Below are 13298 nucleotides of genomic sequence, written 5' to 3'. Positions count from 1 at the left end.
AAGAATTGATGCTTTTGAACTGTGGTGTTGGAGAAAATTCTTGAGAGTCCCTTGGACTACAAGGAGATCCAACCAGTTCATTCTAAAGGAGATCAGTCCTGGGTGTTCTTTGGAAGGAATGATGCTAAAGCTGAAACTCCAGTACTTTGGCCACCTCACGCGAAGAGGTGACTCATTGGAAAAAGACTCTGATGCTGGGAGGGATTGGGGGCAGGAGGAAAAGGGGATGACAGAAGATGAGATGGCTGGATGGCATCACTGACTTGATGGACGTGAGTCTGAGTGAACTCCAGGAGTTGGTGATGGACAGGGAGGCCTGGCATTCTGCGATTCATGGGGTTACAAAGAGTCGGACATGAGTGAGCGACTGAACTGAACTGAAGGTGACTCATATAACTGGAATCATAAAGTGTTTGTATTTTTGTCACTGGCCTGTTTCACGTAACATGGTGTCCTCAGGGTTCATCCACATTATGGTGTGGTTTTCCTTACTCTCTGAGGCTGAAGAGCATCACATTGTATATCTTGTTTATCCAGCCGTCCATCGGTGGATGGACCGTCCATCAATCGGTGGACCCTCAGGTGGCTTCCACCTTTTTTGGTTATTGCAAATAACACTGCCAGGAGTATGGTGCAGATGTCTCTTCCAGACTCTGTTTTCAGTTCTTCTGGGTGTGTTCCCAGAGGTGGAATGTTGGGTCACTGTGGTATCTAGATTCTTTTCTCTCTCTCTCCTTTTCTCTTCTCCAAGCCCTGTTGTCTTTGAGTATCTTTCCTTTTAGGGATTTAAGTTTTAATAGTTTGTATCCATTGTTTTCTTTAAATAACACAGTAAACCTTTCATTAAGATTGTTGTTCAGAGAAGACAGTGGTTATTGAGTTTCCTGGCTAAGTGGCCAGAAACCCCTTCTCTGCCCGCGTTTTTGCATTGTACCCCTACATCACCGGATAACAGGCTGTCATTCCAGCTCTGAATAAGCACATTTAGTAGGTGTAACTTGTAGAAGAAAATGTTATCTGGAATGCAGCATACACCTTTCTCTCCAGGCTGCATTTCTCTTACTACACTTCAAGAAAGAAAAATGGTACTTTGGAGGAGAGAGGATTAGAGAGAGTAACAGGTAGAAGAACCGAGGAAAAATAAAAGCAAATTATGAAGAAACACAGAGGAGGGTTAATGGGTGGAGGCAGCAAGGAGGGTGAGTGAGAGTAGGAGAGGCTGGGCAGATGGGTCAGGCTGGGCAGATGGGTCAGGCTGGGCAGAGGCTGGGCAGATGGGTCAGGCTGCAGGACGCCCTCCACCTTTGGATGAGGCAGAGCCCTGGTCCCTCAGGATCTTAAGATCCTCTTATGTCGTAACAAGTGGTTGACTAACTCAGAGGTTACTTGGGCCAGAATGTGTTCAATCAGCATCTGCAACAAGCATTTCTTGAGCATCTGCCATCTGCAGCCTCCTGAACTCAGTAACCACCAGTCTACCAGCCAAGGAATGAAAAGACCAAACTGCCATTTCAGGTGTTGAGTTCACCACTCTGTGGACAGTAGGCCCTTACATTCTCCCAGTTCCTTCTCTGTCGCCCACCCAACCTCATCTTTCTCTAGTCCTGGGGCTGGTGGATCAGAGGTGAGGCTTGAAGGTCTGCCTTTTTGCTCTCTCTGCTTAGAGCCAGAGGTCCTGCCATAACAAACTGTTAGATCTTGCCTGACTTGAACTTTGCCTGACCAGGAGTAATGCCCTCCTTTACAGATAACAGTATTGAAGATTCCTGATATATTTAAAACAGCTTCCCAAGCAAGCATGATGGTTCTTTTTGCTTGTATTTTTGGTAACCGTAGGATTTGTGTGAAATATATCCAGGCTTGGAAGCAGACCTGGGACCCCAAAGGTTTAACAGTTTTATCCCCAAATTAATTTTTTTTTGTTTTTGTTTCTTGGCTGCACTGTGCAGCATGCAGGATCTAGTTCCCTGACCAGGGACTAAACTCAGACCCTAGGCAGTGAGAGCGCTGGATATCCAGAGAAGTTCCCTTACTCCAGAAGGAAACCCAGTGTATTTTTAGAATAATGTAATTACAAAGAAGTTGTGGCATCTAAGCCTACTTTTGTATACAGGAGCCAAGAAACAGAGGTAAAAAATACAGGCAGGCTTGATTGATCTTAATACATGAGTGATATCATACTGTCTCTGGCACAGTTTGCTGTTTACATGCCTGATCTAAAGTTTCTCTTCAGGAATCTAAGGTAGTTTTCCTTATAAATGTGATCCCTATTCTAGAACTTTCAATTTGATGGAGAACTAAAACAGATGGGAGCAGAGCACAGTGAGTGATTTGCCTACAAAGAGATGCTCATGAGAAGGTCATAAACCAGCAGTTCTAAACAAGGGTTATTTTGCCTCCAGGAGCATGTGACAACAACTGGAGACATTTTTGGTGTCAGCCCAGGGAGGAGGTTCTATTGGCGTCTAGTGGGTAGAGGCCAAGGATGCTGCCAAGCATCCTACAGTGCCAGGGGCAGCCCCTCCGCAAAGGGTTATCTGGTCCAAAATAGCGACATCACGAAGGTTAAAAAACAGTCATGAGTATGCATGGAAGATATCACATGGACTGACTGATGAATCAGTTACACTAGGAATAAGCCCAGGGTGGTGCCCACATTTGTGGCTTTAGTCTCTAGGACTTTTAGTACTTTTTTCTTCCAGATTTATATTTTTAAATCAGATTATATTTTGTTGTTGTTCAGTCGCTCAGTCATTGTGTGACTCTGCGACCCAGTGGACTGCAGCACGCCAGGCTTCCCTGTCCTTCAGTATCTCCTGGAGTTTGCTCAAACTCATGTCCATTGAGTCAGTGATGCCATCCAATCATCTCATCCTCTGTTGCCCTCTTCCTCTCCTGCCCTCAATCTTTCCCAGTGAATTCACTGGGGAAAAAAGTGAAAAAAAAAAGACCTGCCCATGGTCTTTTCCAGTGAATTGGCTCTTCACATCAGGTGGCCAAAGTATTGGAGCTTCAGCTTCAGCATCAGTCCTTCCAATGAATATTCAGGGTTGATTTCTTTAGGATTCACTGATATGATCTCCTTGCTACGCAAGGGACTCCTGAGTCTTCTCCAACACCATAGTTAGAAAGCATCGATTCTTTGGTGATAAGCCTTCTTTCTGGTCCAGTCTTAACACCCTTACATGACTACTGGAAAAACCATAACTTGGACTATACAGACATTTGTTGGCAAAGTGATGTCTCAGTTTTTTAATACACTCTCTAGGTTTGTCATAGTTTTTCTTCCAGGAGCAAGCATCTTTACCTTCATGGCTACAGTCGCCGTCCACAGTGATTTTGGAGCCCAAGAAAAGAAAATCTGCTACTGTTTCCATTTTTCCCCATCTGTTTTCTGTGAAGTGATGGGACAGGATGCCATGATCTTAGTCTTTTGCATGTTGAGTTTTAAGTCGGATTTTTCACTCTCCTATTTCAACTTCATCAAGAGGCTCTGTAGTTCCTCTTTTCTTTCTGCCATTAGGGTGGTGTCATGTGCATATCGGAGATTGTTGATATTTCTCCTGGCAGTCTTTTGATTCCAGCTTGAGCTTCATCCTGCCTGGCATTTCACATGATGTACTTTGCATATAAGTTATATAAGCAGGGTGACAATATACAGCCTCGACAAACTCCTTTACCAATTTTGAACCAGTCCATTGTTCCATGTCCAGTTCTAACTGTTACTCTTGACCTACATACAGGTTTCTCAGGAGACAGGTGAAGTGGTCTAGGATTCCCATCTCTTTAAGAATTGTCCACAGTTTGTTGTGATCCACACAGACCAAGACTTTAGTGTAGTCATTGGAGCAGAAGTAGATGTTTTTCTAGAATTCTCTTTCCTTTCCTACGATCCAATGGATGTTGGCAATTTGATCTCTGGTTCTTCTGCCTCTTCTAAATCTAGCTTGTATATCTGGAAGTGCTTGGTTCATGTACTGTTGAAGCCTAGCTTGAAAAATTTTGAGCCATTATCTTGCTAGCATGTGAAATGAGTGCAGTTGTGCAGTAATTTGAACATTCTTTGGCATTGCCCTTTCTTGAGATTGGAATTAAAATTGACCTTTTCCAGTCCTGTGGACACTGCTGAATTTCCCAGTTTGCTGGCATATTGAATGCAGCACTTTCACAGCATCATCTTTTAGGATTTGAAATAGCTCAACTGGAATTCTATCACCTCCACTAGCTTTGTTTGTTGTAATGCTTCCTAAGGCCCACTTGATTTCACACTCTGGCTCTAGGTGATTGACCATGCCATTGTGATTATCTGGGTCATTAAGATCTTTTTTGTACAGTTTTTCTGTGTGTTCTTACCACCTCTTAATCTCTTCTGCTTCTGTTAGTTCAATACCATTTCTGTCCTTTATTGTGCCCAAGTTTGCATGAAATGTTCCCTTGGTACCTCTGAGTTTCTTGAAGAGATCTCTAGTCTTTTCCATTCTGTTGTTTTCCTCTATTTCTTTGCATTGTTCACTTAGGAAGGCTTTCTTATCTCTTCCTTGCTATTCTTTGGAACTCTGCATTCTGATGGATATATCTTTCCTTTTCTCCTTTTGCCTTTAGCTTCTCTTCTTTTCTCAGTTATTTATAAGGCCTCCTTAGACAACCATTTTGCCTGTTTACATTTCTTTTTCTTTGGGATGGTTTTGATCACCACCCTCCTCTACAGTGTTACAAACTTCCGTCCATAGTTCTTCAGGCACTGTATCAGATCTGATCCCTTGAATCTATTTGTCACTTCCACTGTATAATCATAAGGGATTAGATTTAGGTCATACCTTAATCAGTTAGTTCATTCATTCAGTCCTTTCTGACTCTTTGCTACCTCATGGACTGCAGCACGCCAGGCTTCCCAGTCTATCACCAACTCCCAGAGCTTGCTCAAACTCATGTGCATCGAGTCGGTGATGCCATCCAACCATCTCATCCTCCGTCATCCCCTTCTCTCCTGCCTTCACTCTTTCCCACCATCTGGGTCTTTTCTAATAAGTCAGTTCTTTGCATCAGGTGGCCAAAGTATTGGAGCTTCAGCTTCAGCATCAGTCCTTCCAGTGAATATTCAGGACTAATTTCCTTTAGGATTGAGTGGTTTGATCTTGCAGTCTAAGGGACCCTCAAGAGTCTTCTCCAATACCACAGTTCAAAAGCATCAGTTCTTTGGCACTCAACTTTCTTTATGATCCAACTCTCCCATCTATACTTCTTGAAAAACCATAGCTTTGACTAGACAGACCTTTGTCAGGAAAAGTAATGTCTCTGCTTTTTAATATGTTATCTAGGTTGGTCATAGCTTTTCTTCCAAGGAGCAAGTGTCTTTTAATTGTATGACTACAGTCACTATCTGCAGTGATTTTGGAGCCCAAGAAAATAAAAATCTGTCACTGTTTACATTGTTTCCCCATATTTACCATGATGTGATGGGACCAAATGCCGTGATCTTAGTTTTTTGAATGTTGAGTTTAAGCCAGCTTTTTCACTCTTCTCTTTTACTTTCATCAAGAGGCTCTTTAGTTCCTCTTCGCTTTCTGCCATTAGGGTGGTGTCATCTGCGTATCTGAGGTTATTGATATTTCTCCTGGCAGTCTTGATTCCATCTTGTGCTTCATCCAGTGTGGCATTTCGCATGATGTAATCTGCGTGTAATTTAAAAATCCATCTGCCCTGTGATGGATAAGGATAAGAAGCTTGTGGAAGCTTGCTGATGGGAGGGACTGGCTATACCTGAATGGCCTAGTGGTTTTCCCTAATTTCTTCAACTTGTCTGAATTTTGCAATAAGGAGTTCATGATCTGAGCCACAGTCAGCTCCAGGTTTTGTTTTTACTGACTGTATACAGCTTCTCCACCTTCAGCTGCAAAGAATATCCATCTGATTTCAGTATGACCATCTGGTGATGTCTATATGTAGAGTCTATCTCTTGTGTTGTGGGAAGAGGGTGTTTGCTAAGACCAGTGCAGTCTCTTGGCAAAGCTCAGTCTTCGCCCTGCTTCACTTTGTACTGCAAGGCCAAACTTGCGTTGACTCCAGGTGTCTCTTCACTTCCTAGATTTGCGTTCCAGTTCCCTGTGATGAATTTGACATCTTTTTTGGTGATAGTTCTAGAAAGTCTTGTAGGACTTCATAGAAATGTTCAACTTAAGCTTGTTCAGCATTAGTGTTCAGGGCATAGACTAGGATTACTGTAATATTGAATGGTTTGCCTTGGAGACTTAGATCATTCTGTCATTTTTGAGATGGCACCAAAATACTGCATTTCAGACTCTCTTTTAATTATGAGGGCTGCTCCATTTCTTCTAAGTGATTCTTGCCCAGTAGTAGATAAAATTGTTTAGTCTCTAAGTTGTGTCTGATTCTTTTTCGACCCCCTAGACTGTAACCCACCAGGCTCCTCTGTTCATGGGATTTTCCAGGCAAGCATATTGGAGTGGGTTACCATTTCCTTCTCCAGGGGAGTAGATACAATGGTCATCTGAATTAAATTCTCCCATTGCTGCCCATTTTAGTTCACTGATTCCTCGAGTGTCAGTGTTCACTGTTGCCATCTCCTCTTTGACTTCTTCCAATTTACTTGATTTATGGACCTAACATTCCAGATTTCAGTGCAGTATTGTTCTTCGCAGCCTCAGACTTTATTTTCACCGCCGAACACATCCAAGACCGGTCATTGTTTCTTCTTTGGCTCAGCCTTTTCATTCCTTCTGGAGCTGTTTCTCCACTCTTCTCCAGTAGCATACTGGACACCAGCTGGTCTGGGGGGTTCATCTTTCAGTGTCATATCATTTTGTCTTTTCAGACTGTTCAGGGGTTCTCAAGGCAAGAATGCTGAAGTGGTTTGCCGTTCTCCACTGGGCCACGTTTTGTCAGAACTCTCCACCGTGACCCGTCTGTTTTGGGTGGCCCTACACCGCATGGCTCATAGTTTCATTAAGTTAAACAAAGCTGTCATCCATGTGATCGTTTTGGTTAGGCTTACAGGTAATTGTCATCTCTATTTTCTTAACACTTTATACAGAGATGGCTTTGTTAACTGTTGAGTGAAGAAAATGAGGAAAGAGACAGTAGGAACAGATCCAGTTAGGTTTCACTTCCACATAAATTCTGTGAGAGACACTTGAGGGTTCAGAGCAGAGGGAAGCTTTGGGGCTAAGCTTCTTGATTTTCTGCAGGCCACTCTCTGCATCTGCCTGTGCCTTTACTTCTGCTTGTCTGAGGTTGTGCCTGTGAAGCTGGCATTAGGGAGAATATCTCCTGTTTAGGTCACTGATGAGCTTTGGGTTTTAAAAGAGATCATTTCATACACTGCACCTTACCCCAGCCACTGAGGGTGACCAGGACAATCCTATAGGCAATATGTGTGTGTATGTGTTCTGATTTACATTTAGAAACCTGAAGAATGAAAGTCTTCCCTAATCCTGCTAATAAATTTTAAATATCTACTGTTGCTTACTTGCTAAGTTCTGTTTAACTTTTTATGACCCCTTGGACTGAAGCCCACCAGGCCCCTCTGTCCTTGAGATTTCCCATGCAAGAATAATGGAGTGGGTTGCCGTTTCCTTCTCCAGGGCATCTGTCTTCCCAATCCAGGGATCGAACTGGAGTCTCCTGCATTGGCAGGTGGATTCTTCCCTGGTGAGCCACTGGGGAAGCCCGTTTAAGTTTCTATATTAGCATCTAATCACTAAAGATAAAATGGACTTATTATTTTATGGTGTATTATACTATTTTGCACCATAAAATAAGACTGATGCTGAAGCTGAAACTCCAGTACTTTGGCCACCTGATGCAAAGAGCTGACTTACTAGAAAAGACTCTGATGCTGGGAAGGATTGAAGGCAGGAAAAGGGGATGACAGAGGATGAGATGGTTGGATGGCACCACCGACTCAATGGACATGAGTTTGAGCAAACTCCAGGAGGTGATTAAGGACAGGGAAGCCTGGCATGCTGCAGTTCATGGGGTTACAAAGAGTTGAACATGACTGAATAATAGCAACAATACAATTTTACAGTGTGTTTTTACCACATTATATTGTAAATGTTCTTTATTCTGGTATGATGGGAAAATCATTTCAAGATGCCTGAAAATAAGGATGATAGCATCCACCCAGCTACTCCAGAGGCATTAAAAAGACTCAAATATAAAATTAAGATTTCTAAAGCGTGTTGAGTTTTTAGATGAAAACACCATGATGTTTATGTACCATGCTGGATTTTTGATTGATTATAACCATGTTGATTCTATTTTTAGTTTCTTTGGAGATGGTTTTGAAATATTTTTAAAAACATTCCGAGTCCTCCGAGAGAAACCGTTATGGCTCCCTTAGCCTACAGGTGTAGTGCTCTTAGATTTCAGTTGCTTTTCTGTGTCCCCCCACAGGCAAGTACGTGTATCAGCCGATGACCCCTGTGGAACAGCTGCCCAGCACTGAGATTCCTGCGAAGCCTCGGGAGCCTGCGAACACCATTCAGATTTCGGTCTCCCTCACTGAACACTTCCTGAAATTCGCGTCTGTTTTCCAGCCCCCTCTGCCCCCTGACTCGCCAAGGTACTGTATGATCTCAGACCTCTTTATTGACAACTATCAGGTTAAATGTATTAATGGGAAGATGTGTTATGTGCAGAAGCAGCCGGCGCCACATTCCCACAAAATGAGCCCTGAGGAGGTCTCTGCACACGATGCCTTTATTTCAAAAGAGAGCAATACACCAAAAATAGATCACTGCTCTTCTCCCTCAAGTTCCGAGGACTCTGGGATCAACGCGATCGGGGCTCACTATGTGGAATCGTGTGACGAGGACACAGAAGAAGGAGCAGAACTGAGTTCAGAGGAAGATTACAGTCCAGAGAGCAGCTGGGAGCCAGATGAGTGCACCCTTCTTTCCCCCTCGCAGTCTGACCTGGAAGTGATTGAAACAATAGAAACCACCGTGTGAGGCCCGGCGGGAAGCCACTGCTCTGCTCCATGCTGAGCTTTTGTACTTCTGTCCGATGGACCCTTTTTCCAGTGCAGTCAGTGTTTTCTACCCCTCTGTAACAACCGTAGCAGTTCGGTGGTCTGCTGATTAGCTTCACTTTTAAATTTGTCTTATAACTAAGACATTCTTTTGTTATAAATGGTTTTCTTTTGTATCTTCACTTCCTTCCTATGTAGCATCTGGTGTCATGAATTGTGACCCAGCCTTAATTTCACTGGGAACTTTGAAAGCGATGAAGCGATGATCACAGAGCGTCATGGATCAGGTTGAGGAGATACCCAGAGTGAAGGAGACACTGTTCTATAAATAGCCAGTTCTTCGCAGAACAGCTCTCTGGCAGTCCTTTTGGCGTGCTGATGAGCACCGCTGCCCTGCTAGTCCTGGTGGAAAATCGGTTCACGTGACCAGTCCAGGGTGTGCTCTGGTGCATGCCATTCTGGCCTTTCCTCATCTCTCTGCTATCTGCACTGGCTCTGGGCCAGTGTTGCCACAGCTTCCTGGAGGCCAGCTCAGCCCCCAGTTAAAGCAGTGTCTGCACAACCAGCCCTTCATGACCTGGGGCTGGGCTAGACCTCGCTCCAGAAGAGATGACATCATCTGTCTCATGCTCAGTCCAGCTTAGGTTGAATGCCTAACCCCCTCCAGGGTGCTATGTGGATACGGAAATGAATAAGGCCTGACTCCCAGCAGGAAGGGACCATAGTCTACTAGGGGAGGTAATCCATGCAGGTGAGGGGACCTAGAGTGCCCTGGGAAGCCGGGGGAGGCAGAGATGCACTTGGCTTGGGCTGGCTGGAGAAGGAGTAGCATTTGAGCTGGCCTCAGGGGTGGCTTCCCCAACATTTCCCTGCTTTTTCAGTTCAGTTCAGTTCAGTCGCTCAGTCGTGTCCGACTCTTTGCGACCCCATGAATCGCAGCACGCCAGGCCTCCCTGTCCATCACCAACTCCCTGCTTTTTAAAATTGTTCAAATCTGCGGGAGACTTTTAGGAAGTTATATAGGTATTATATTTAGGAGGCAGCCACATCTCATGTCTTAAGGGAAAAAAATCAATAATAGTTTTAGTTAGCATGGAAATGCTAAAGACAGCAGTCCTTTAGGGATTAGGAATGAATCTAATAGGTTTGATTAACTCTGCTTCATTTGGTTGTATGAAGCATTAGAATGGCTTAGGTGAGAAATGGATTAGAATTCAGTATGATGCATGGATTTTTTATGCCAATGCAAAAACAGTTGAAATAGTTCACTGCTAAGTCAGGAGAAAATATTTTGTGTAATATTCATTCCCTTTACTACAGTAATATTCATGGGCTATTGTAAATGTTCTCTTTTCCTACACACATAAAATAGTGACTGATTCTTTCTTATTTAGCTCTCTTCAGAATTTTGCTCCTAATCTCCATTTATAACAGGTGTTCTTGTGTAACTTCTCCAAATGTACTGTCTGTGAGGCACAGTTAAGAATCCAGGAAATTTGAAATAGGCCGCATGAAACTAAACTATCCAAGCTGGGGACAGACAGTCACTTCCTGTACCCTGACTCTCCATGAGCGTGCTCTCGTGGCGTCATCTTGTGCCCTGTCAGCATCACGACGCGACTCTTCTGTGTCTCGTTAGTTCATATTTTAAGAAACAAGAAGGGGCCTGTGTGTCCTTTCCTGAAGCCTCCACTTGGCATCCTGCACAGATCTCTCCAGGCGGAACCTGCTTTCCTAGTTATATGTGCAGTCCATGTGACTGGCTAGAACATTTCGTTAGGTTCAGGTGCCCTAAACATCCTGAAGGGTTTAGAAAGCAGAGTGTGCGTATTCCTTTGGAAGCAGTGTTACTTAACACTTTGTGTGCTAACAGGTGAGAATGCAGCCAGCATCAAGTTCCCACTTAATGAAACATAAAGAGTCAACACATCAACCCGAGAAGATGGTGTCCAGAGCTCCAGGGCCAGCGGGGCCCAGGAGAGGGTGACAGAGGCGGGTGTGGGGAGAAAGGCTTAGGGACAAAGGGCTGATGAGCCCTGCTCTGGGCTCTTAGCACCACTGGGACTGACTGGCCGCCTGCAATCAGGGTCCTGTCTGCAACTAGCCGTGGGTGAGCTCATTTCATCCCTGGACAGGAATATGAGGCTCTGTTTGCACTGTTCCTATTAGTTCTCTCCTCCATCTGTTCATGTGGTGATAGTTGGGGTCAACCACCAGGTCTCTAAAGCCATGGAAATCCATGGGCTCAGGGCCACGCTTCAGGCTGGCTGTGCCAGGGTTGGGCTGTTCATATTTATATCTATGACTTTTGCCTAGGTTCCTGTTTTTTAAAACTCCTGAACTGCCATTCAGATTAGCCAGGATTTTAATGGAATTTTTAGATTTAACACTAGTTGATAATCACTTTAAATACTTGCACAAACTCTTTATAATTAAAATCTCACTAAGATTCACTTACTACTATCAATTTTATAGAATTGGAGACATCCCATTGGATTCTAAATATAAAATGCTCCTGGATCTCAAAATAGCCTTTTCTAAATAAGCACAAGTAAGAATTTTTTTTGTCCTATCACTGTTAATATTAATAATTGTCTGAAATCATATATGATTGAACCAGAATTCTTTATGCTTGGATTCCAAAACAACTGATAAGGGTATAAAAATATGTAGTTTCAACTTCAATTCTAGGCCTATTCTGTTCTATATTATATGAAAGAATTTCTCTGTAATCCTGATACTACATTACTCATTTGTATAAGCATATTTATAGGCACTTTAGAAAATGTTTAGACTGCAGTGTGTATTATAGACATTGAACACAGTTATGTTAAATAGGCTTTTGATTAATACTTGTACATTGAGAGAGATGAAAGCTTTATCATTTGGACCTTTGCTCACCTGGGGCAAAGAGGTGGGCTGTGTGAATGGAAAAACTGCTTTCTCAGGCTTTTGTCAAAAACTGACACCATTCCCACTTTTTGAAAGTTGGTGTAAAAGCTGTTAGGTAGAAGATACGAAATAAGTACTGTGTGGAGTTTAGCTTTCTGATCTAACCAAGATTTCTTTTAGCATTTTCGAGTTTCACATGTGTTCATGACTTTTCTGAGAAATAACAAAGCAATTAAAATGCTTTTAGTGGTTATAACTATTTGGTACATTAACAATGGAAGCTTTACAATAAAAAATCTAGGTATATTCAAGATTTGAAATGCAAATCTGAGAAAAACCTCTGTAGAAAAACTGCCGCATTCCTGGAAGGGGACGACCTGTAGTTCAAGGTAATACAGTAAAAATAAAATCAGCAGAACCAGAACAAAACCATGAAGTTGTTTTCCTGAAGTACCTTTTTGGATTTGATCTAGGATTTGATTTTATCTTGAGAGTGGTGGTTTTATTTCTTAATCTCTGTTTCCTGGCCTGTTTGAGCCATCATAGTAGTTCCTTTGATCATAACCTCCTTTTATGCAAATATCTCTACTTAGGCAGTAGGATGCAACCAGGTAATTTAGAAAGCTGTCAAAATACCCAGATACTTTTGGTGGTATAAATACTTTTAGGCAAGGGGGAAAAAAGCACAATTAGAAAAAAATATTTATACTGTCAACACTTATTATTCCATCTTATTTGCAAAATTTTGTTGACACGTTTTGGATTTTTACATGAGGAAACCAAAGCTTTCTTGGTTTCTTCCCCTACCCCCCACTCCAGAGGAGGTGTCAGTGCAGTGAGAAGGCCAGTTGTTTCCGGCTTTCGTCTCTTCCCCTTGAGGAGGGGAGAGTGAGCAGTGGGCGTTCTGTGCTCTCGGTCAGTGCCGTCAGTCCCAGGGATGTCCGTGTTTCTCACATTCAAACACGAGTACAAGGGCACTCAGAACTAACTTTGGAATAATTAACCTTTAGAAAATTTGTGTCACTGCTCCCTTTCATTATCACGGGTAATTGAGAATTGGCTGTGCTGGGAAAGGGCCCCGTCTCTGGCGTGCTTTGAGTTCTTTCTGTTCAGATTGAAGTGCCCTCTTCATAGGCTGGACAAGTCTAAAAGCAAATCATCACTAGCGGTTTTAATGCTGAGCTTCCATATCACGGTGTTCATATGTACTTCTAAGGCTGTTCGTACCTTGTAATGTTCACTTACTGTGTGATTTTTAAAACCTGTCTATTTTCAAGTTTTAAGCACAATGTTGATTGTTCTCTAATTTACCTTGTTTTCCTACAAACAGCTCAACTTTCCTCTCTGTATAATACTTTAGGAGAATACTACCTTGTAAAATAAACGTGATTTTTTCCTTTTTTACCAGCACAAA

At 42.9% G+C, this 13298-nt stretch overlaps 1 protein-coding gene across 2 annotated transcripts in view; it reads left to right on the top strand.

Annotated features, from left to right (window-relative positions):
* The window catches only part of LOC104998606 (chromosome unknown open reading frame, human C3orf70), a 129208-nt gene extending 115910 nt beyond the window's left edge, over positions 1-13298 (top strand). For both annotated transcript variants that reach the window (XM_010853864.1, XM_010853865.1), the window contains exon 2: positions 8416-13298. In XM_010853864.1, coding sequence (XP_010852166.1) covers positions 8416-8972 — 557 coding nt within the window. In that variant the 3' untranslated portion in view covers positions 8973-13298. The remainder of the gene's footprint in view (positions 1-8415) is intronic.

The sequence above is a fragment of the Bison bison genome, unplaced genomic scaffold (genome assembly GCF_000754665.1).
Source record: "Bison bison bison isolate TAMUID 2011002044 unplaced genomic scaffold, Bison_UMD1.0 scf7180017864333, whole genome shotgun sequence".
NCBI classification, from domain to species: domain Eukaryota; kingdom Metazoa; phylum Chordata; class Mammalia; order Artiodactyla; family Bovidae; genus Bison; species Bison bison.
This window is presented reverse-complemented; position numbering and strand designations above follow the sequence as displayed.